Raw genomic sequence first — 26,574 nt, 5'->3', positions numbered from 1 at the left:
GGGACCGTCGAGGAAGAGATCCTTCAAACAAGGGAAAATATCGAGGAATGAAGATAATTGAAGTATGCAGATTGAAGGGACTGAAGAATTCATCGATAGATGGAGAATTATTGATATCGAGAAGATCGACAGCCAGAGAGTCGATTGTATAATGGACAAAATAAGTGTTAGGTTCAAAAAATGCATTCTCTCAACGTTGCCAGATTACTTTGTGGGAGATCTGTATTTTTTTAAAAATAAATCTGTATTTAAAAAATAAAACATTTTGACAACGGGTTTAATCTTTTTAATCATATTAAAGCATACGTTAAAAACTAAATCGTTAAAACTTTCAAATACAGATTTTTGGAATTTTTGGGATCGAAAAATCTATAAAATACAGATTTATCTGTATTTCTGGCATGGCAGCATTCGCTGCTTTTAAAAAAACACACAACTTCAAGAAAATATATAATTTTTAAATATATAAGCTGTCTTTCAATTCGTTCAATTATAAAAAATAACGATTGATATTTTGTTTTTGTAAAAAGTACCTAGGTATTATATTTTAATCACATTGCACAGTGGGCGAAATGGAACCCAAAATCGGACTTAATAGAACGCGGTTGATTCCCTGGTATGAAAAATAGTGTTTCTTATGTAAAAAAATCTAGGAAATCGATTGGTGATGGTTTCATCCACCGCACAAAACGGCAAAGAATCCATTTTGCCCCAATTCCCCATTTTTTTCTTGAAAATCGGTCTGTATTTAAAGCGGAAGCTTTATGTGGCCATCCAAAATGCACTTAACTTATGAGAAAATGTCCCAGGAATCCAGTAAAAATAACCATTTGCTCCGCAAAAATCATCTTTGGTCCATTTTACCCTAATTTCGCTATACAAGCATTTTAGGTCATTTTCAAATGTAAGGTCAGATTTTAAAAATCTGAAAATATTTTTATCGTAAAGATCAGACAATTTTACATAAGAATGACGATTTGCACTTGATAGTTTAACACATTTATGTTGATCAAAATAAAAATTATGTAAAAGGCAGTTTATTCTGCGTTTGAGAAAATTGGCCCAAAACTGATTCTTCAATCTTTTTATTTGGTTTAATTTCTATATCAACATAAATGTGTCAAACAATCAAGTGCAAATCGTCATTCTTATGTAAAATTGTCTGATCTTTACGATAAAAATATTTTCAGATTTTTAAAATCTGACCTAACATTTGAAAACGGCCTAAAATGCTTTTATAGCGAAATTGGGGTTAAATGGACCATAGATGATTTTTGCGGAGCAAGTGGTTATTTTTACTGGATTCCTGGGACATTTTATAATAAGTTAAGTGCATTTTGGATGGCCGCATAAAGCTTCCGCTCTAAATACAGACCAATTTTCAAGAAAAAATGTGAAAAATGGGGTATTTGGGCAAAATGGACCCTTTGCCGTTTCGTGCGGTGGATGAAACCATCACCAATCGATTCCCTGGATTTTTTACATAAGAAACACTATTTTTCATACCAGGGAATCAGCCGCGTTCAATTAAGTCCGATTTTGGGATCCATTTCGCCCAATGTGCATTGTTTGAAAAGTGAGTAAAACGAATCCATTCTTCAAATCAATAAATCTTTGAGCGAATATGATAAAAAAAATATGTAAAATGTAGTTGAAATAAAAAAAATCATGCAGCAATTATGTTTTCATGGAAAAAACTAAAATGAAAAAAAAAATATTGTGGAAAATATGTTTTTCACGGAAGAAAATTAATTTAGTAGAAAGCTTACTGGTTTGAGCTCTTGAATAAATTAAGCATTGAATTTACATTAACAATCTGCTATTCACTTGAAATACATATTTTTTTTATCACAACTCAAAGTTTTCAAATGTTTGGAGCGAGTATTTGAAATATGTTAGCATTTTTTGAGCACCTTTTATATAATACGAAGTGGTATTTTAATGATTTTTTAATGAATAGGCCAAATAAATGACTTCGGTTAAAAGAATTTTCATAGCAAAAAAAGTAGTTTCATATTTAAACCTCAAATGCCCGGTAGCTCGAGTGCTTTATAAATTTTCGACTTTTAACTGGGTAATTCTCTACCAACTCACACGAAATCGAGAAAAGTTGCCCCGACCCCTCTTCGATTTGCGTGAAACTTTGTCCTAAGGGGTAACTTTTGTCCCTGATCACGAAACCGAGGTCCGTTTTTTGATATCTCGTGACGGAGGGGCGGTACGACCCCTTCCATTTTTGAACATGCGAAAAAAGAGGCGTTTTTCATTAATTTGCAGCCTGTAACGGTGATGAGATAGAAATTTGGTGTCAAAGGGACTTTTATGTAAAATTAGACGCCCGATTTGATGGCGTACTCAGAATTCCGAAAAAACGTATTTTTCATCGAAAAAAACACTAAAAACGTTTTAAAAATTCTCCCATTTTCTGTTACTCGACTGTAAAAATTTTTGGAACATGTCATTTAATGGGAAATTTAATGTACTTTTCGAATCTTTATTGACCCAGAAGGGTCATTTTTTCATTTAGAACAAAATTTTTCATTTTAAAATTTCGTGTTTTTTCTAACTTTGCAGGGTTATTTTTTAGAGTGTAACAATGTTCTACAAAGTTGTAAAGCAGACAATTACAAAAAATTTGATATATAGACATAAGGGGTTTGCTAATAAACATCACGAGTTATCGCGATTTTACGAAAAAAAAGTTATGAAAAAGTTGGTCGTCACCGATCATGGCCGTTCATGGTCACCCGCGACAGACACCGGACGACGAAACAAAGAGAAACGCAAAAAGTAACTTTTTCAAAACTTTTTTTCGTAAAATCGCGATAACTCGTGATGTTTATAAGCAAACCCCTTATGTCTATATATCAAATTTTTTGTAATTGTCTGCGCTACAACTTTGTAGAACATTGTTACACTCTAAAAAATAACCCTGCAAAGTTAGAAAAAACACGAAATTCTAAAATGAAAAATTTTGTTCTAAATGAAAAAATGACCCTTCTGGGTCAATGTAGATTCGAAAAGTACATTAAATTTCCCATTAAATGACATGTTCCAAAATTTTTTACAGTCGAGTAACAGAAAATGGGAGAATTTTTAAAACGTTTTTAGTGTTTTTTTCGATGAAAAATACGTTTTTTCGGAATTCTGAGTACGCCATCAAATCGGGCGTCTAATTTTACATAAAAGTCCCTTTGACACCAAATTTCTATCTCATCACCGTTACAGGCTGCAAATTAATGAAAAACACCTCTTTTTTCGCATGTCCAAAAATGGAAGGGGTCGTACCGCCCCTCCGTCACGAGATATCAAAAAACGGACCTCGGTTTCGTGATCAGGGACAAAAGTTACCCCTTAGGACAAAGTTTCACGCAAATCGAAGAGGGGTCGGGGCAACTGCTGTGTGAGTTGGCGGAGAATTACCCAACTGGAATTTCTCAAAACTTTTAAACCAATTAACTTAATTCTTCTAGCAAAAATACTCTTCGAGACATTCAATGATACCAATTCAATTTTCTTCCAATTTTGTCATGGCAAACAAAACGTAAAAAAAACCTAAAAAAGCTCAATTGTGATCTTGGCGGAAGAGGTAGGGGAAATTCTCGTATGTTTGGCAGGTTAAGCTCTCGCTCCTAACTCCATCCAGTTTGATGATATTCACTATTTAAACAACTAATTTTGCAAAACTTTTTATAGAAACTTGCTTGCTCACTTCTTATTGAGCTGTTTATCACTCGATTTCAGTTGAAAACGCTTTCAATTAGCTTTAATTGAATGTCAAAGTTCTGACCTGCCAACATTAGAGGCACGCTGGAATTAGATGCTGTTCCCCTACCTGATTTTCAAATGATATAACAAAGATTTTCGTTTAAAAAGCTTTCCAAAATAATGCAAGTTTATATTATTTCCATTCCATAACATCGTAATTTTTGTTGCTCAACAAATAAACAAGATCTATTCCCAGTTTTGAATGCTTCAGAAATTAATATCATCTGAAATAAATCTTGACATGAAATTTTCAGACGAACTGATAAGATAAATAAGAACAGTAAATTGAACTTAATAAAATAAAATTGAGCTCTTTCAGTTTTTTTTTGTCAGTTTAAAAAGAAATATTACCAAGAGTTTAAAAATGACTACTTTTGCTTGAATTTCGGGAATTCCCGGGAAATTTAAAAATTTCCCGGGAAACGGGAAATTTCTATTATCGGGAAATCCCGGAAATTTCCGGGACGGGAACTTGGACGCTCTAGTTTTAAGTGATAAAATTACTGTAAAAAAGTCCTTTCTATATCATCATTGATCGAAAGGCATGTTGACGGTTTAAGTCGTCTGGATAATCTTGTTAGAAAGACCTTCCCATAGCATCGTAGCTCGGGAGGCATCGGAAAGCTAATACCTTATCTTACTAACAAAAAAATAAATAAAATCATTTGATGTTTGAAGGAGACGCTGTGGAATCAACGGTCTCAAGCGGTGTCAACGGGTATATAGTGAAAAAAAAAACTATGTGCTTGAAAATGATCAACGGCTTCACCTTAAATTATATAAGGTATTTAAAGTATTCAAAGTACTTTATGTGCTTAAAGTTGTTAACGTATTTGATGTTTTTATTGTATTCAAAGTATTTAAATTATTTAATGCATTCAAAGTATTTAATTTGTTAGGAGATAAAAAAATAAAAAAAATAGCAAATTGGGCGTCACGAGTTGCGACGCATATCTTTTTGGCGGGGACGATTTTTTGAAAAATTGCTAAACTTTGAAGGTCTGTATCGAGCTCCAGGGTGCTTCAAACTTCAATTTTTTATATACCAAAAGATGCGCAAGGATCTGGCCTACACACCAGTGATGTTGAAAATTAACGCTTTAGTGGCCAAAATGCATAGCATAGCATTGGTGTCTACCCGTAGCAGCTACTTTGTTATTGACCAGGACCCCCAAACATTGCTCCGTGGGCCACAGATGAAAAGTAGGAACCAATCATCACCCCTTCGCAATTTTCAAAGGTCCCTATCGTGCTGATCAATGCCGACGCCGGCCACGACCAGATGTAAGACACAAGGAAGTGGATGGGAATGTTAGTCCGATACTTGAGTGATGGGACCGCTAAATCGGCTGCGTCTCCGACAAAGTACAACATGAGTTTTGAGGGGTTAGTAAAATGGGTATGAGGTCAGGATTCACTGTGGTAGGTGATGCGACCATGAGCAATTTGTTTATCGGTTGAAATTTAAAAAAATCTTAGGCAGCCGGCTGCGGAAAGATAGTTAACTAGAGATTTAAATATAGTATTAATTCGACCGCGAATCTCCAGGAATTCTTCGTCGGCGTGCCTTCCGATCAACGGTGATGTAGGAAGGGCTTCATTCATTAAAATTATTTTATATCATAAGCCTTAAAACATATTCATCGACGTGCCTTCCGATCCTCGTTGATATGGAAAGGACTAAATTCAGCAATACGACTTGCTTGTCTCAAAAAAAAAATCGGATCGTTTCTATCGAAAACTATATAAAGAGAACAAAAAAAACACTCATCGGCCAACGAACTCGCACACAAAAAAAATTTAAATTTAAAAAATAAAAAAAAGAAAAAGAAGCGAACCAATCACCCCATGCACACAAGTAGCGACACAAAAGAGACGAAAATAACACGAAAAAAACAGGACTGCGCGTCCCCACAGGCACCGCACTAATCAAACGCTTTAGTGGCCAAAATGCCTCAAAAAGTGACATTTTTGAAAAAAATCTTTTTTCACGGGTTAAATCCCGTTTAAAATTAAAAGGCGGAGCGCCAGCTCCTGTTACGTCCAATCAAGATTTGGGATTTGGGCTCAGTATGCCCACCGGAACGGAGGATTTAATATATACTATTGTATTTACCAAGGATCTTTTGAGAATCAACGATCGGTCAATTATGAACTAATATCAATACAGCAACCGATAAAATTTTATTGCTCGCAATCAAATACCTCTAGAACTCTTGACACTTGATCTCCGTACGCAATATCGATTCACGCACTCTGAAATTCCTGCTTTTCCTAAACCATCCGGAAGCAAAGGAGGGGGCGGGGGGAGTTCACATCCCTCCCCTCCCGGACGCGTAACAATTAGGCAAATTACACTGAAACAACAGCCCTCGGGACCGTTCCAAATTTGAGAACGCAACAGCAAAAAAAAAGTTTCGACAACAGTATAAATTGCTGCCCAATTTATCTTCCCCAAAATCGACCCAAATTTAGCTCCCGAAATACACGTGTACACAGAGAAACATGGTGTGAGTGTGTTGTTCTCAATTTTCCAATTTTCCTTCGTCTTCGCCTCGCCCACCCACTTTGAGGAAGCCGGTAAAAAGACGAAAAAGTTGTCGATAACAACAGCCCGAAGCGAATTGTATTTTAATTAACTTGTCACTACGACCGAAAGCAACGACGCCGAAACTTGGCTGTGTACTTTTTGGGGTGGAAGCTACCCCAAAAATTCCGCGTCCTCTGGCGGGGAAGCTGGGAACCGAGCATCGAACGAAGCGTTGCTGGTGATAAATCGATAATGTGAGGTAAAAGTTTCATCTTTTTTAGTTTTTCGCGACACGGTTCGCCAGGAAAAGAAAGTTTCTCTTTGGTGTTCATTTTTTCGGGGGTCGTCCAGAAATTACGTTAGTCTTTGTCAAAATTATCTTCCAAGCAGGAATCACACGAGATTTTTTTTAAATAAAGAATATGAAATTTTGGCATTTATGAAAATGTGCGAAAATTGCAGCAAAAAATAACCCAAAAGTGCGCCATTTCAGGAGGGAAGTTTGTTCCGCCGAAGTACTTCTTCTGTAAAGTAAGAGGAACTTGGAAAACTTTGGCCACAATAACAAACAACTCGAAGCAATTCGGCCGGAAGAGTGTGCGAAGTTCGGTTTGTCCCACGTTGCCTCCACCTACTGTTCATCTGTTTCGACAGAAGCAAAAGAGAAATTTCGACCAGACGTTAATTGAAACTTATCGTTCGAGGAATTTTTCTTGGAATTTTTGAATTTGTTTCGGGTTGTTTAGTTTTTGAGGGCGTGTCTTGTATTTGAAAGTTTTCTTGATTTTTAAAAGTTTTTTTTATTCTGTTTCATTATTTTATTATTGAAAAAAATATTAATTTATCAATTTATCAATTTATCAATTTATCAATTTATCAATTTATCAATTTATCAATTTATCAATTTATCAATTTATCAATTTATCAATTTATCAATTTATCAATTTATCAATTTATCAATTTATCAATTTATCAATTTATCAATTTATCAATTTATCAATTTATCAATTTATCAATTTATCAATTTATCAATTTATCAATTTATCAATTTATCAATTTATCAATTTATCAATTTATCAATTTATCAATTTATCAATTTATCAATTTATCAATTTATCAATTTATCAATTTATCAATTTATCAATTTATCAATTTATCAATTTATCAATTTATCAATTTATCAATTTATCAATTTATCAATTTATCAATTTATCAATTTATCAATTTATCAATTTATCAATTTATCAATTTATCAATTTATCAATTTATCAATTTATCAATTTATCAATTTATCAATTTATCAATTTATCAATTTATCAATTTATCAATTTATCAATTTATCAATTTATCAATTTATCAATTTATCAATTTATCAATTTATCAATTTATCAATTTATCAATTTATCAATTGATCAATTGATCAATTTATCAATTTATCATTTATCAATTTATCAATTTATCAATTTATCAATTTATCAATTTATCAATTTATCAATTTATCAATTGATCAATTGATCAATTTATCAATTTAACAATTTATCAATTTATCAATTTATCAATTTATCAATTTATCAATTTATCAATTTATCAATTGATCAATTGATCAATTTATCAATTTAACAATTTATCAATTTATCAATTTATCAATTTATCAATTTATCAATTTATCAATTTATCAATTTATCAATTTATCAATTTATCAATTTATCAATTTATCAATTTATCAATTTATCAATTTATCAATTTATCAATTTATCAATTTATCAATTTATCAATTTATCAATTTATCAATTTATCAATTTATCAATTTATCAATTTATCAATTTATCAATTTATCAATTTATCAATTTATCAATTTATCAATTTATCAATTTATCAATTTATCAATTTATCAATTTATCGATTTATCAATTTATCAATTTATCAATTTATCAATTTATCAATTTATCAATTTATCAATTTATCAATTGATCAATTGATCAATTTATCAATTTATCAATTTATCAATTGATCAATTTATCAATTTATCAATTTATCAATTTATCAATTTATCAATTTATCAATTTATCAATTTATCAATTTATCAATTTATCAATTTATCAATTTATCAGTTTATCAATTTATCAATTTATCAGTTTATCAATTTATCAATTTATCAATTTATCAATTTATCAATTTATCAATTTATCAATTTATCAATTTATCAATTTATCAATTTATCAATTTATCAATTTATCAATTTATCAATTTATCAATTTATCAATTTATCAATTTATCAATTTATCAATTTATCAATTTATCAATTTATCAATTTATCAATTTATCAATTTATCAATTTATCAATTTATCAATTTATCAATTTATCAATTTATCAATTTATCAATTTATCAATTTATCAATTTATCAATTTATCAATTTATCAATTTATCAATTTATCAATTTATCAATTTATCAATTTATCAATATATCAATTTATCAATTTATCAATTTATCAATTTATCAATATATCAATTTATCAATTTATCAATTTATCAATTTATCAATTTATCAATTTATCAATTTATCAATTTATCAATTTATCAATTTATCAATTTATCAATTTATCAATTTATCAATTTATCAATTTATCAATTTATCAATTTATCAATTTATCAATTTATCAATTTATCAATTTATCAATTTATCAATTTATCAATTTATCAATTTATCAATTTATCAATTTATCAATTTATCAATTTATCAATTTATCAATTTATCAATTTATCAATTTATCAATTTATCAATTTATCAATTTATCAATTTATCAATTTATCAATTTATCAATTTATCAATTTATCAATTTATCAATTTATCAATTTATCAATTTATCAATTTATCAATTTATCAATTTATCAATTTATCAATTTATCAATTTATCAATTTATCAATTTATCAATTTATCAATTTATCAATTTATCAATTTATCAATTTATCAATTTATCAATTTATCAATTTATCAATTTATCAATTTATCAATTTATCAATTTATCAATTTATCAATTTATCAATTTATCAATTTATCAATTTATCAATTTATCAATTTATCAATTTATCAATTTATCAATTTATCAATTTATCAATTTATCAATTTATCAATTTATCAATTTATCAATTTATCAATTTATCAATTTATCAATTTATCAATTTATCAATTTATCAATTTATCAATTTATCAATTTATCAATTTATCAATTTATCAATTTATCAATTTATCAATTTATCAATTTATCAATTTATCAATTTATCAATTTATCAATTTATCAATTTATCAATTTATCAATTTATCAATTTATCAATTTATCAATTTATCAATTTATCAATTTATCAATTTATCAATTTATCAATTTATCAATTTATCAATTTATCAATTTATCAATTTATCAATTTATCAATTGATCAATTTATCAATTTATCAATTTATCAATTTATCAATTTATCAATTTATCAATTTATCAATTTATCAATTTATCAATTTATCAATTTATCAATTTATCAAAATATCAATTTATTCCCGGGCAGCCCGGGCAGACGGTAATAACAAAATTAATAATATTTTAATAAAAAAAACTGTTAAAATAGCATAAAGTGTTATTATTTTATCCTGAAGTTCAACTTCAAGAAGAAAAATAATAACAGTTTATGATAAAATAACAAAATTTGGTATTGAAGTGATATTGTATTGACAATGTTTAATAACACGCAAATAAGAGGAAATGTTATACATTTCAAAAACCCCTACTAATAACAAAATTTGTTATTCGTTCGGTATACTGACTTAGAAATAAAATTACCATAAATCGCAAAAATGGAAAAGTTTCTAAGTGTCCATAACACAATCTGTTATTATTTTTTCTTTTGATAAATATGTTTAGATCTTTGGGATAATTTTGTCTAATTTCGTCGGGGTCATTAATTGGCTAAAACTATGGAATAATTTTGACTAATTTCGTCGGGATCATTATTTTGGCCATGAAATGGGGTCCTTAAGCCTCCTCCTTGAAAGTTGATTTTTTTTTAATTATTTGATATACCCCCTAAAGGACTTTGTTTAAAATTGGTTAGAACTATGGGATAATTTTGACCAATTTCGTCAGGGTCATTATTTTGGCCTTGAAATGGGGTCCTTAAGCTAAAATTATTCTAAAAAGTAGAAATTTTGAAAGTTGATTTTTTTAATTATTTGATATACCCCCTAAAGGACTTTGCTAAAATTGGCTAGAACTATGGGATAATTTTGACCAATTTCGTCGGGATCATTATTTTGGCCATGAAATGGGGTCCTTAAGCTTAAATTATTCTAAAAAGTTGAAATTTTGAAAGTTGATTTTTTTTATAATTTGATACACCCCCTAAGGGACTTTACTTAAATTGGCTAGAACTATGGGATAATTTTGACCAATTTTATCGGGTTCATTTATTTCACCATGAAATGGGGTTCAAGCTAAAATTAATCCGATAAAATTAACTTTTGAGGGTTGATTTTTTTTTTAAATTTTGTTATATTCCCTAGCAGAATTAATTGATTTGATATTTGAAATTGATTTATTAATTTTTGAAGGGTGAATAACAAAAACTGTTATTATTTTCACAGAGCCAGGAAGTCGGAGCTGGAGTGAGACCTCGGAGACTGCATCGGATTCAGCAAATTTTCAGCAACTTTTACTTGGAGTCGGAATCTGTGAAGTCGGAGTCAGAGTCGGAGTTGTCTTCAAAGTATGGATTCAAAGTCCCGACTCTGCAGCCCTGACTAGTACAGAGGAGATATGGCAACTGCAGGTTTATTTGCAAATTACAAATAAACCAAAACAATAACATTTTTTTGTTATGGAGACATACCTGTTCAATAACATTTTTTGTTATTATGCTGCTCCACCTCTCCGCACAAAATAACAAATCTTGTTATTCCTTCATGATTCCTTCTGTGTTATTGGTTTGTTGTTGCAATAACAACATAATAACAGTTTAAGTTATTCTTCGAACAAATCTTTGTTATTGATTTTTGTTATTTTAATAACTAATTTGATCATCCCAATAACATATTTCGATATTCTCACAATATCAAAAACTGACCTTCCCAAGTTAATTCCGTCTGCTCGGGAGACGGTAATAACAAAATTCATGCAATTTCAATAACAAATACTGTTAAAATAACAAAAAATGTTATGGAATATTCTTACAAAATCCATTTTAGCATAAGAGATTAATAACAGTTTATGTTATCCTAACCAAATTTGTTATTGGTCTGATATTGGTTAAAAGTCAAAACAACTTTGGAATACCATTTTTTGTTATGGAAGAATAACTGCAATTGTTATTGGGGTGTTCGGATTAGTTGTTAAAATAACAAAAAAGAATAACAAAGATTTGTTCGAAGAATAACGCAAAATGCTATTAGTCTGTTATTACAATAACAATCCAATAACAAAAAAATCATGACGGCGAATAACAAATATTGTAATACATAACATAAAATGTTATTGGCCTAGTATTTTCAAATAACAAAAAATGTTATTCCCACGTTATTTCCGTCTGCTCGGGTTAATTTATCATGTTTTATTTTTCCATGTTTTTAAGGTTTTTTCAAAAGTTGAAACGTTTTAATGTTTTAATGTTTCAATGTTTCAATGTTTTAATGTTTTAATGTTTTAATGTTTTAATGTTTTAATGTTTTAATGTTTTAATGTTTTAATGTTTTAATGTTTTAATGTTTTAATGTTTTAATGTTTTAATGTTTTAATGTTTTAATGTTTTAATGTTTTAATGTTTTAATGTTTTAATGTTTTAATGTTTTAATGTTTTAATGTTTTAATGTTTTAATGTTTTAATGTTTTAATGTTTTGATGTTTTAATGTTTTAATGTTTTAATGTTATAATGTTTTAATGTTTTAATGTTTTAATGTTTTAATGTTTTAATGTTTTAATGTTTTAATGTTTTAATGTTTTAATGTTTTAATGTTTTAATGTTTTAATGTTTTGATGTTTTGATGTTTTAATGTTTTAATGTTTTAATGTTTTAATGTTTTAATGTTTTAATGTTTTAATGTTTTAATGTTTTAATGTTTTAATGTTTTAATGTTTTAATGTTTTAATGTTTTAATGTTTTAATGTTTTAATGTTTTAATGTTTTAATGTTTTAATGTTTTAATGTTTTAATGTTTTAATGTTTTAATGTTTTAATGTTTTAATGTTTTAATGTTTCAATGTTTCAATGTTTTAATGTTTTAATGTTTGAATGTTTGAATGTTTTAATGTTTTAATGTTTTAATGTTTTAATGTTTTAATGTTTTAATGTTTTAATGTTTTAATGTTTTAATGTTTTAATGTTTTAATGTTTTAATGTTTTAATGTTTTAATGTTTTAATGTTTTAATGTTTGAATGTTTTAATGTTTTAATGTTTTAATGTTTGAATGTTTGAATGTTTTAATGTTTTAATGTTTTAATGTTTTAATGTTGTAACGTTTTAATGATTTAATGTTTTAATGTTTTAATGTTTTAATGTTTTAATGTTTTAATGTTTTAATGTTTTAATGTTTTAATGTTTTAATGTTTTAATGTTTTAATGTTTTAATGTTTTAATGTTTTATTGTTTTAATGTTTTAATGTCTTAGTGTTCTTCTGCTTCAATTGTTCATTATTTTAAGCTTTGTTGCTGATTTGTTCTGTGTTGCGCAAATGATTTGCCTATTTTTTCTGTTTTGCGCAGATGATTTGCTAAATTGATCTCTATCTTTACGCCAAAACCGCGCAAAACTCCATACTCAATGAAGCTCGTGCAGCATAATTACACAAAATCAATATTATTTAGCCCGGCTTGATAATCGTGATGCCGTCCAGAATCCGATGTTCAAGAACTTTTCCATCATCGGAGGCAAAAATGCAAGCAGCTCCGAGCGAAATAGTTTCGACAAACTCATATTTTAATCTGTTGCGCAGGCGAGACCTTTGAGTTTGGCTTTTTGGTTGGCCCCCGATTCCCCCCTCGGAACAAGTTGTGTTGTGTCCGTTGAAATTGTGATGACCCTGCGAGAGTTACTGAGCTACTAATTCATCGCAGAACGACGGCCACCCTGGAATTTTGTGCCACTTTGCGAGGAAAAATAGTTTATAACTTAGTTTAAGGGGTGGGTCGTTTTTTTTTTGTTTTAGGTCTCGAGAGCACCAGGCAGGGTGTCTATTCGATTTAACGCTGTGCAAATTGCAGAGTGCTTGAGGGTAATTTGTTATATGTTGTATGACATTTTAGGATTGGAGTATACTTTGGACTCAAAATTCTGCTACCTGGCAGAAAAGAATCACAACTACGTTCGGGATTTCTTGAACAATAAAAAGATTGAATACTACAGCCATGAAACGCACCATGAAACAGGTCCTCCGAGGCCTGTACGACATGGATGTGAGTGTGCTGAAAGACTCAAGCTTGCAACACAACCAACGAGAACATCGAAGCCAAATGCTTCAATTGCGGTGGCGACCATTCGACCAAGAATCGGAGTTCAACTAAAATATATTTAATTAAATAAAAATCCCTGCAAGTTGTTATGCATTGCAACTATTCTGCTGGTTGTTAGCTACATCATGTCTATGTTTAAATATTAAGCATGCAATTTATACGGAACGAGCTCTGTTGTTAACGTGAAAGGTCAGATACTATTCCCACGAACTAAATTAAAACTATCAAATTTGAAGCGTCTAATCAAGTGTGCGAAATTACCAGAGTTCCAGCCATGAAAAGTGTATCACCAAGCTGGAATCAACCAACAAGCTCCTAAACTCTCCAGATCAACGAGTGTTTCGTCCCGAGCCAACTTTCGCCAAATTGAACTAATTTTGCCACAAACTATTCCGAGCACTCCCCAGCAACAGGACACGTCCTCGGCCAGCTCGGTTCCCATATGGTGTCGGAAAGTTTCGATTCACTTTCAGGAAAATTCATTAGCTTTTTGGCACTTTCCAGCAGTGCCACTTTCTGATGTTTTGCTTTCAATTTCTGGTTCCGGAAAAGACACACCGAAAAAGAAAGCTTAGAATGCAATCTGCCTCGCATTTGGGGTGCTCCTAGTTGCGGAAAAATCGAGTTTTAACTCGAACTAAAGTGCCAGCTGATGCTTCGTTCAAAGTCAGAACGCAATGCAGCTTTTCGCCAAATGTTTTCCAAAACACTAGCTTGAAGATTTAATCCGGTCGGTGGTTGACGCTTAGGAGAAGATTTTGATCGGCAGGTTTCGGCCGGGGAGAAAAGTTGCGGCACATCGGGACATGTTGAGCCAGCTGTGCTGTGCTCGGGGGGTGGTAGTGTTGGAAGGAAAACAGCAGAAATTTCGGGATTTGAGAGAAATAACATTACCAGCGTGGCACAGATGGCACGCGATGATGCTGGATGGAAGAACAGTGATGCGAGAATCGTTGATTCCTGAGAATTAAGCCAACTTCATAGCATTTCTACTTGGAAGGCACGTCGACGATTTCCGAGGCTAACGTTCTAGAAATTGACGGAAATTCAAGTTTCAAAGAGTTTCGCGTAACTGCAAAGTGCACAATTTATTTCAGATCTAGCTTGAAACCTACCCAGAGCAAGGTGTGACTCGCGAAACCATTTAAAAGCTTCCATGTTTAACCAGCCTCGCACTTGTGGTGTGTGTTGCTCATTTGGGAAGGGGAGTTTAAATTTACATACGGATTTGCATTACAATTGAGAGCTTCGAGTAAATTCGCAAAATAACCTAGTTTTTCGGGCTGCAATGCGTGGGGCTTGATCGCAGCTAAACCTGGTTCCGGTAATGGGCTGGGGATTATCTTTTGTGGATATTAATTGGGTGCGCTCGAGTAAGTTAGTTAGTAGTCAGTAAGTTATCAAACGGTGCATTTAGGCATTTTCAAATTTCAGCGATAGATGTGTAGCATTGATAAAGATTTAATTCGCTAAAATGTGCAAATTCGAAATTCGAACATTGTTTTAAATGTTTGCCAACACGAACTAACTTCTATAAAATTTGTATTTCCAAATGTGGTGGCTCTATCTTTATGAAAGTATACCTTTAGGCGAATTTAGGGTAGTTTAGAAATTTATTTTTATCACAAAAATCAAAAAGTGTCCAAATTAGGAGCGGCCGTGGCTGACTGGTTACGGTGTTCGCTTTGTAAGCAAATGATCCTGGGTTCGATTCCCATCTGCTCCCAACGAGAAATTATAGGAAATATAAATCTTGAAACTCTGAACATGAACGAAAAATCAAAGTCGCTCGAGTCGGGGTTCGATCCCCCGTCCTTTGGATTGGTAAGCAAAAATGCTAACCACTAGGCCATCGCGACTTGGTTGGTAGGCTATGACTGGAATTAGGAATACTGTTACTGTTACTATATACGCGCTGGGTCCTTGTCCATTTGACAAGGGTTCGGAAGTTCTAAATAACGTTTGAATCCGATTGATGCAAACGTTCTTCAGGGCGGGGCTTGTCGACTCAAGCTGAGGGACCTCGCGCTCGGCTAGCCAGCGTAGAAATGGGTCACCGAAGCTTGGCAGAGCTAACACCATCCAAATGCCTATGCGAGTTATTTGCATGTATAGAATGCAGATCTAAAAAAAAAAAAAATACATGGAAACAACTCAATTTGTAAGAAGCGACCGCGTGGTCCCGTTTGGTTGGTTTAAAAAAAAATAAAAAATAAATCAAAAAGTGTCCAAATTACCTCCACAAATTATTATTTGTATCAAAATTTTTATCACAAAATCCGTAGTTGATAAAATAAAACCAGGTTCAACGAACAAATGTTCAACTCATCCTGCAAAATTTTTCCTAATGATTCCACAAAATTTGTTCAAACTACCCCACAAAAGGTTTCCAAATTACCCCACAAGCCATGTACAATTCACTTCCTGGTCTTGAATTGAATTATTAATTCTTTGAAACACTACATTCAAACTCCGATGGTTTGACACCTACTGTTGTCAAACGAACGGGGTCACTTTTTAGTTTGACACCCCTTTTACACAGAGTTCTCACACACACTACCAAACGTTTGTTTTGATAGTGTGCGTGAGCGCCGTTTAAAAAGTGACAGTTCGTCACTTTTTAGTTTCACTTTGACCAACCAACGGGGTACAAACTAAAATAGTGTCAAACGAAAAAAGCGACCAACCACCGGAGGGTTGAGTGTACGAAAAAACGAAACGAAGTTGACTTTATAGCTGTCGGCCACCATTGCTAGTACCAACCACTAGTGTCTTCCTTTTAACGACAAGGACATCGCCTCCTAAGTGTTTGAGTACGGCACGGAGCGACGGCGCCGGATACCCATATTTACACTTAGAATTTTGAGAGCGCCCGCCGCGGGATTCGAACCAGCAACCTCTGGATTGAAAGTCCAGTGCGCGGTCCGATTGATCCACCCGGGCGGGACGAGTGTACACCATAACTTAAACAGGGCCAGATCTTCAAACTTTCGTAATCGTTTGGAAGGTCTTTTGATTACCTACTCAATGAAGGGTCGAATTATTGTATCGGACCTTGTTTACATACAGATAAGTGAAATCCGGCTTCAAAAAAGTACATAAATATCACTTAAGTGGTCACATCAAGAGACAGCGTTGCCAGCTCTTTAAAATTTTAGACCACCTCCGTGTACGCACGAGAGCAAGCAGCAGTGAAGTGCTCAGTGCTCTATCGTTTTTTCGGATTTTTTCACCGTAATTGATTTTGATAACCCGTGAGTTTGCTTCTCCAGCATGCCAAAGGCCGGCCGTGACCGTGGCAGTTCGAGTGCGGCCTCAAAAAACCCGCGAAGTTCGTCTACCGGCCGTGTGCAAAAAGGTAAACAAACAAACGCCGTGTCGGCCGCCATCGCGCAGGGGAGCGTGAGCGCAGATGGAATCGACAAAAAGTTACTACATCCCGGATACGTTCCGAGATCACCAGTGCGAACCCGATCCGGTAATTCCGGTGCCACAACCAGCGGCACAACCGCCAACATCCCCGTCAGGAACGAGTTCCAGATGCTGAGCGACGATGAAAGCAACAACAACAACACCGACGGTAGCACTACCGACGACGACGGGCGTGCACGGAAAAAAGTGTCGACGCCAAAAAAGAACAATTCTCCTACGAAACGAAGACCACCTCCATTTTTTGTTTTGGACACGTTGGCGGACGATAAGTCGTAAGTCGTCGGTGCAAGTTTACACATTCGACAAAAAGAACTTCGACCTGGTTGTGGATAAATTAAAGAGTAAAAACTATAAGTTCTGCACATTCAACCCCGTGCAGAAGACAGCTGTTAAGGTCGTCTTGCAGGGGAACCAAGACCGCCCGATCTCCGACCTCAAGAAGGACCTCTCGGGTGCTGGAATAACGCCGCGTGACATAAAGGTACTCTCGCGCAAGACAACGGTAACAGGTACACACACACTGTACCTGTTGTACTTCGACCGCGGCACCGTCAAAATTCAAGACCTGCGGCGAACTAAGGCGTTGGACGGTTTTTGGGTAAACTGGCGGTTCTACTCAAAGAACCCGTCGGACGCAGCACAATGCCACCGTTGCCAGAAAATCGGCCACGGCTCGCGGAACTGCAACCTCCCGCCCCGCTGCGTGAAGTGCGGTGAATCACACCTCTCGGAGGCCTGTGCACTGCCGTGCAAAGCGGACTTGGGGGACAAGGCAGAGCAAACCAAGGCGCGCATCAAGTGCGCCAACTGTGGAGGCAACCATACCAGCAACTACCGTGGATGCAGTGCACGAAAAAATTACCTCGAGGAGCAGGAAAAGAGGAAGAAGAAAGCAGCAGCGTCCCACCCTCCTCATCGAAGTACGAACTTAACTGTGCCGGCAGCTGGGCAGCGTTCGGTTCCCGCGGACAACTCAGCGTTCCCTCCTGGTTGGGGGCGATCGCGGGGGAGATGATGACGCTTTTTCTCTTTCTTTCCTCTTTCCTTTACAATTTTTGCAAGTTTTTTTTAATTTTTTCTTGCTCTTGTTAGTGCCTTAGTTATAGAAATAATTGTTCCAAAATGGATTGTGATGCAACACACAGCTGAAAGGAACTCCAAAACTCTGTTATGAATTGCAATGTCGTCCCTAAAGGAAAGAACTGATTGTATCTTGATTATGCACCAATAAAACCGAATTGAATTGAACAATTTTGGACTCGTAGGAAAGGTCTTTTAAATAACTATTTAACGATGTGTAACATGATGGTAGTTGAGTCAATTTGAAGACAATTATCTAACATCCGGATATATATGCAAAATAAAACAAATTGGATTGTAAAATGAAAAATTTCAAAGATTTTTTTTCAAAATGCATGAAATACGATTAAGATTTTTCAAAAGTTAAACATCTAAAAAATAAAGACGCAATAGGTCATATTTAGCAAGGCTTTGTCGAAAAATAAAATTAGGAAAAATCAAATTACAGGCCAAAGTTTTAATAAAACATAAATTCGAAAAAAAAAATTATTAACACGGCTAGTCATTCAACCCCTACTTTTTTTTTCTTGAAAATCTCATAACTTCTGGTAGAATTGACCAACTTGAATGTTTCCGGTTGCAAAAGATCCAGATTTGTCTATATTTTGTTCTGTCAGATGGGGGACAAATATAGTCCAATTTTACCTGAGATATTCCGGATTCCGTTGGGGTACCTCGGCCCTCTAATATGGGTATTTGATCAATATTACAATATCTTTTCGGCAGGACAATGTCGGAAATGCTACAAAACTTCAAGGAATCAAATCTGGATCTTTTGCAACCGGAAGCATCCAATTTGGTCAATTCTACCAAAAGTAATGAGATTTTTAAGAAAAAAAAGTAGGGCCAACGAAGGTTTTTTGTTGCATTGCTTGAAATTTGGATATTTTTAAATGAATTATTTCTTAACCCCTCGATTTTTTTTAGCCAGTCTTGAAGAGGAAGTCGATGTAACCTTTGAAAATATTCGTTGCATAAAATGTGCTGAGCTTGCTTTGTGCGAGTAAAAACGAATTGAATACCGCCAGTAGAGGTGACATTGGGTCTGGGTCTGGTGACATTGGGTCTGGGTTGAGTTTGAGTCTAGGTGATTTTTAACGGTTTTGCCATTTCAATGAAATTTATTTCTGTTCGGAAGGATTTTGTTGGCGATATCTTGTAAAAAAGTCTGATTTGAAGGTCAAGTGCTGTCATTTTAGAAACTGATTTAGTTTGAAGTTTGTTTTTGGCCAAGAATTCGCCCTCGAAAATTAACCGTTTAATATATGTTCCGCAATTGATCGAAAATCAATTAATTATTTAATATTTCTAAACTTCACATTAATCATTCTATCCTGTCCAGTGTTGTTAAGCTATTTAAGAACATTTCTCGGATTAGTTTTCAAAAAAACCGTAAGAACCATTGGTAAACAAAGTCCTTTTTGCATCGGTATTCGACCTACCTACGAAAAAACAATATCAAAAATGCTTGAGATTGCTCATCTACACGTCCTTCAAGTGCCCCAAACTAAAAATAAATGAAATTTTGTTTAATTTGGAGAAAAACGAAAATAAGTGTCAGAGGTCACGGTGGCTCTTACGGCTTTTTGAAAACTCACCCGAAATTTCCTCGTAAATAGTTCATTGGTATTGTTCAAATTGCTTTTTTTTTTGTATTTAGAAATTTCGAGCGGTGTATCGTGATTTGACCCATAGAGTGTATTTTTTTTTTAAACTAACTTAATCCACCTATGTGGTTGATGCCTTCCTCACTTTTTACCAACAATGGTAATATGAGTGGTTTGGACACATATTTCAGCTATTTTTTTAGGTCCAGAAAAATAAGTACACAGATATAACTTAAGTTGTCATAACTCGAGACAGGGATGCCAGATTTTCAATTATGTGGACTCGTTGGAAAGTTCTCTTGATTACCTAACCAACGATGGGTCGGATGATGGTTCCGGACATCGTTTACATGCATTTAAGTGAGATCCGGCTTCAAAAAAGTACATAAATATCACTTAAGTGGTCATAACTCGAGACAGGGTTGCCAGATCTTCAATTATATGGACTCGTTGGAAAGGTCTTTTGATTACCTAACCAATGATGGGTCGGATGATGGATCCGGACATCGTTTACATGCATTTAAGTGAGATCCGGCTTCAAAAAAGTACATAAATATCACTTAAGTGGTCATAACTCGAGACAGGGTTGCCAGATTTTCAATTATATGGACTCGTTGGAAAGGTCTCTCGATTACCTAACTAACGATGGGTCGGATGATGGATCCGGACATCGTTTTCATGCATTTAAGTGAGATCCGGCTTCAAAAAGTACATAAATATCACTTAAGTGGTCATAACTCGAGACAGGGTTACCAGATCTTCGATGTTGTGGACTTGTTGGAAAGGTCTTTTGATTACCTAACCAACGATGGGTTGGATGATGAATCCGGACATCGTTTACATGCATATAATTGAGATCCGTATATATGTGAAAACACATTTTTATACATAACTTTTGAACTACTTATCGAAACTTCAAACAATTCAATAGCGATGTATGGGACCCTAAACCAAGTCGAATGCAACTGGTTCGATCAAAATTGGTTCAGCCAGTGCTGAGAAACTTGGCAAGATTTTTGAACACATACATACATAACCACACACACACATACACACACACACATACACACACACACACACAGCCATTTGTTCAGTTTTCGATTCTGAGTCGATATGTATATATGAAGGTGGGTCTTCGAGCTTTTAATAAAAAGTTCATTTTTAGAGCAGGATTATAGCCTTACCTCAGTGAGGAAGGCAAAAAAAGGATGCTTTAGATTCCCAACTTTCCCAACTTTTTGTGGAAAAAAATCATCAAACTATCTTTTTCTCGATTTTCGCTGGTTTCGGGAAATTTACGATTACTTAGGCTTAGCAGATCTTGAAACATTACTTCATTACTCATACAACAAAAGGTAAAAATATGGATTTTGATATCATTATTGCTGCTATATTTACATATTTTATGTGTTTTTGTTGCAATTCCAACGATATCTTTTATAAAGTCACTTATCAGATTTCCAATCATCAAAGAAAAGTCTTAACATTTTTACATTTATATTGCCTTTATCGCTTAATCATATACGGATAGAAATCCAATTCAACAACACAGTGTTACCGGATTTGCTTACAGGATTTATATCCGTTTTCGTCTAACGTGCAAATATATATGTATTTGACCAATTGTTGTTACCTTAACACTCAAACGCTCGGGTAGTCATTTGACCCCTATTTTTTTTCTTAAAAATCTCATAACTTTTGGTAGAATTGACCAAATTAGATGTTTCCGGTTGCAAAAGATCCAGATTTGTCTATATTTTGAACTGTCAGATGGGGGACAAATATGGTCCACTTTTACCGGAGATATTCCGGATTCCGTTGGGGTACCTCGGCCCTCCTATTTGGGGTTTTGGTCAAAAAAATAAAAACCATTGCACAGAACAATGCCGGAAATGATGCAAAACGCCAAGGCATCATTCTAATACATCATCCTGCATAGATACATGGCATGGCCAAGACCTTCGGTCACCGAAACAGGTTCCAACCGGAAACGGTTTACTGAGCTGATGTCGATTGGTGCCCAAATGAAACCGGTTCCGGTGCCCCGTAGGACTTTACCATGTACATTATTTTTGCTAGATGATGTATTAGAATTATGCCTTGAAGTTTTGCATCATTTCCGGCATTGTTCTGTGCAATGGTTTTTGTTCTATTGACCAAAACCCCAAATAAGAGGGCCGAGGTACCCCAATGGAATCCGGAATATCTCCGGTAAAAGTGGACCATATTTGTCCCCCATCTGACAGTTCAAAATATAGACAAATCTGGATCTTTTGCAACCGGAAGCATCTAATTTGGTCAATTCTACCAAAAGTTATGAGATTTTTAAGAAAAAAAATAAGGGTCAAATGACTACCCGAGCGTTTGAGTGTTAACCTCAATTTCCAACTCCATAACATAGTTGAAAAAAAAAAAAAAACTCAACTCACCGAAAACTCTGCTCGCACCGGCTCCCATCAGTCCGGTCGCTGCCACGGTGGCCACTAGCAACGCGACCAATCCGGCCATAAATCCCAGACCGTGTCGACGGGGCCGCCGCCGCTGCCGCTCCGTCGCACTTCCCCAACCGTTCGCCGTCCTAGCCATCGTGGCCTCAACAACACCGGAACAACATTCGCCATTTTTGTACTGCTGTGGTCGCATTGCACCTGCCGTTGGTCAGTTGAGCCGAAATTGCCGTTGCTGTTGTTGTTGTTTTTGTTGAACGATCGAATGGGAGCATTTTTTGCTCACAACTTTTTCGGGGAAATAAAACGGAATACCGGGAAAATAAACAACCTTCCGAAAACAACACTTGCCGCGCGAGTTTCGTTGTCACCAGAGCGGAATTTTTAGAGTTTTGAACAACACACTTGACGCTTAAGCCACCCCCTCCCTCAACTTAGGCTGGAATTCCTCGCCCGGACGGTCCACTTAATCCGCTTCGGCTGTGGGTGGGACTATTGTTTCCTTCGGGATTCACACATCCTACATTTATTTTTTTTTTCACTTTTTTCCTGTGGCTTCTTCACGAACAAAAGAACCATCGCCAGGACGAAGCCCTGCGTGACAAAAGTAGGGTGGATTTTCACACTGTTTTTTCCTCCTTTTCATTCATTAATCACACTCCCACATGTTCATTTAACTGGTTGCAACGGTGTGGGTTTGTAACACAGCACATTCTGATTCATAAATGTGCTTTAATTCAAGCTTGAACGGTACTCGTTGGAGAATCTACATGTTGAATAAGCGATGCATTAGAACAAAAAAAAACACTACATCGACGTTTCTCGTTGCATACATCCAGGGGTTTTCCAATGGCCGTTCGTCAAACGGGAAGCAGAGTAGAAGTTCAAACGTGGTAGTGGCAAGAGTAATCACCTGAATGGGCCGAGAGGGGTTTGCTGGCCAAATGGGTGCCCATTTGGGCTAAGTAGTCTACTTGGGGGCGGATTAGGAGTAATGAAGGCAATCGTCATGGCGTACTACGTGAAGTATGCCTTTTCGCACCACCGCGGTTGATGACGACGGCCTGCAGGGCAGTTAACCTTAACCGTGGAGGAGGCACGGAAAAGTTGGGATAGTTTTCAAAATCCGACTATATTCTGCTTGTTACGGTATTAGACGAACAGTCTTAACTCCAGGAAGTGTGTAAATAACCTAGGTGCATTAGTGTGGTTCATGGCTCCTTGGAAATGCAAAAATGTCAGCAAACCCGCTGCATTGTTGATAAAATCATTGTTTGTTGTCCACAGAAGCTCCCCTGAAATTTTCAGCAAATTTGGTTTAGGTTTCGTCACAGCTCTTTAGCATGTAAGTTTGCATGGGAAATCTGCAATTTTTTCCATTTTCTAACAGCAAAAAATCTTCTATCGAACTAATAATCCTGAAATCTCAGATTTATATCAAAAATAATATGGGGAACAATTGTCTAGAACACCCCAAGTTGATCTAAGCCGAACTGACTTAGTTATAAGTGGATTCAGAAAAGGTGTCGATGTTGTATTTTCCAATGGGCTTCTTTCGCCAAATTTTCACCAGAAGGCTCACTTTGATCGATGGCAAATAGTTTGACAACTTGTTTGTTGTTGATGTCAGAAGAAAAAAAAACTGGAATGGCGGTTTCAACTTCGGTGGAACAATTCACTCTTTTTTCTTCCTGGTGCATATCTCTTTTTTTATTAAAAAAAGATGCAGGATTATGTTACGCATGACCAATATGACAAACAATTTTGGAAAAGCTCGAGGTCATCTGCTCTTCAGCTAACTAAATCTGGACCTCCAGATACAGGGTAGTATTCACTCCACGGCGTCCAGCGATAAAATGATTTCCCTGGACTGACCGAGCCGGCTTTTATTGGCCAAGAAGGGAGACGTATGCTCCGCCCCTTTGCACTGTTTATCTCATATTACGTCATTCGCTTTTTGTTCTAGAAAAATTCACTCAACAGTGACTTGTTGCGTTGCGTCTTTTAACATCAATCCCTTCTCCTACTAACCCCGAGTAGGCCGCGGGCCTAATAAAAATAATTTCATGAAAAAGGAAAAAAAAAACCGCGTGACACTTTACGATTTTCTGGATTGACACCGCATAAGAAATATAGTCCTTAGGACAACAATCTTTTTTTCTACAATCTTTAAATTTCAACTTTTCCGTGTCATTCTGCCCCAAGGTACACTGGTCACTTCCACTGGAAATGACTTCATTCCACTGCAACTCCAATTTCGTCGCCGCGCCGTGTCGATTCTGTGCCAAGTTACGAGCATTCCGGCCCACCGGCGTCCACGGAAGCTTTTTCCGGGCCATCCGAATCGCGTCTCGACGCCCACCGACCGTTGTAAATCACTGCTTTATGTAATTACTGAATCGTTCAGTGTAATGTTTTTAACTTTTTTTTTGTAAGCCTCCCCAATCTGGCGCCAAGCGGCAAAAATCTGTGCAGCGACGCGTTATTTCGCTTTCCCTTTTGCTCTTTCTGCTGCCCCTGGATGTATGCAATTATGTAAATTTCACCCTCCCGTGGGTTCTTCCGGTGGATCGAACCGAATCACGGTGCACGCACACACACACACAGATCATCATCATTAATTTTTAATCCACTTTCTCCGGCTCGATGCGCTTCCGAGTACTGAACGCACACGTGTAAACACACCTACATGCAAATACAAACAAGTTCCGGTGAAGAATTTGTTATCCAGTTGAACGAACTCCAGCAAACTTTGACTCTTCCTGCTTCACCGTGTTGTTTACCAACAAACAAATCCAGTGCTCATCCCGCTGACGGCGTCTGTCACGAGCACCACTCACACAGTTGTCAGCTTCTGCAGGCGGGAGGTGCTTGTTTACATCGCCACCACCCAGAAAATTGCTTGCTCTCGTTGCCCTTAATCTGACTGACAGCGCGTTATTAGCACTTCTTCCCTGCAGCTTATCCGGCTGACACCAGTCCCTGTCTGGAACGGGCGCGGATTTGACGCCGCGCCAGCTGTCACTCGCCTCGAAACGTCACACTTTGCGCAAGAAAATAATCAAAAACACCAGAGACCGTGGCATCGCATGATGAGCGAAGATTTTCCTCGTTTTTTCTTCAATCTTTTCTGGAGCACAACTCGCTCCCACGAGTGTCCTATTTCCCCCCGTGCCTTCTCTGGATCCCTCAAGCACCCCCACAATTTTCAGACCTGCCTCAACCTCCACCGCGTGCTCTACACATCGACGACACTCATTCCACTGGCTCTGCCGCGAGCACTCACAGCTCGCCGCTGTCAAAAAGTTGCGTGATTCCGAGCGACAACAACACCTTCTTCCGGGTGCACCAACAAGAGTGCCCTGCACTACCGAACGCGAGCGAGGATAACGCGGAACTGAGCTCGCACTTCGGTGTTCCCGGCTCGTGATTAGGTCCGGCGAGAGAGCCAAAGCGGCACGCTCTCAACTGCTCGAACAGGACGAGAGCGCGTGCGCGCTCGCGAGCAACGCGAGCGCTTAAAACGGTTTGTTTTGACGCTCTCCACCGTGCGTGGAACAAAGGAAGCCGTGCGAAAGGAGATCCCGCGTTGACAGGATTGAGTTTGGGCATGAGTGACTGACGGTGGACCCCTCGGCGGATGAGTGTAGAGCCGAGGAGTTCATTCGGTTGGTGAGTGACTCGAAGAGGTTATGTAATATGGCGTTGGTGTTGGAGGAGAGCCTTGTCGGGGGTAAAGTAGGCATGCAGGGCTCCCCTGTTCCGTTTCGGTCCGTGAGTCAAATGGTTGTTGACATCGGCTTGAAGGATTGTGAGGGGAACAAGGAGGCGAGTTTGACTGTTTATTGTGTCAGTCTTATAAGTTATGGGCTTCAAGAAGTTATGAGCGCGCGTATGGGCGTGCGGGAAGTCATTTCAGAGCGGAGACGTGTGCAATGGTTCAGTTTAATGAATTTTTATTGTTTAACTGTTGAACAAAGGATCGAAGGGATATTGGGGGTGTATTGGGCTTTGGTGGTGTCCACTTCTGTCAAAACTGAAGCAAACTCTGGGTTAACATTAACATACACGGAGAAAAAAAGAGTTCAAATCCCATGGTACGATTTCCAAAAACGTACCTTGGGAATGGAACACTTTGCTCGTGGTTCCCATTTTTATGAACGCTTGTTCACGATTTTGGGAACTCTTTTTCTCCGTGTATCGATGCCTCTTTGCTCTCT

At 35.8% G+C, this 26,574-nt stretch overlaps 1 protein-coding gene across 3 annotated transcripts in view; it reads right to left on the bottom strand.

Annotated features, from left to right (window-relative positions):
* Positions 1-25,719, bottom strand: part of LOC120432503 (C-1-tetrahydrofolate synthase, cytoplasmic) — a 231,747-nt gene extending 206,028 nt beyond the window's left edge. Inside the window, exons 1-2 of one of the 3 annotated variants that reach the window (XM_039597716.2) lie at positions 25,569-25,719; positions 22,337-23,120 (exon numbers count right to left, since the gene is read on the bottom strand). In XM_039597716.2, the coding sequence (XP_039453650.1) occupies positions 22,337-22,550 (214 nt within the window). In that variant the 5' untranslated portion in view covers positions 22,551-23,120; positions 25,569-25,719. Of the gene's footprint in view, positions 1-22,336; positions 23,121-25,043 lie in introns of those variants that run through there. The other 2 variants (XM_039597715.2, XM_052710624.1) reach the window with 2 other exon arrangements.
* Positions 25,720-26,574: the final 855 nt, after the last annotated feature.

The sequence above is a fragment of the Culex pipiens genome, chromosome 1, assembly GCF_016801865.2.
Source record: "Culex pipiens pallens isolate TS chromosome 1, TS_CPP_V2, whole genome shotgun sequence".
Classification (NCBI taxonomy): domain Eukaryota; kingdom Metazoa; phylum Arthropoda; class Insecta; order Diptera; family Culicidae; genus Culex; species Culex pipiens.
Note: the sequence above shows the minus strand (reverse complement) of the source record. Positions and strands in the feature narration are given on the sequence as shown.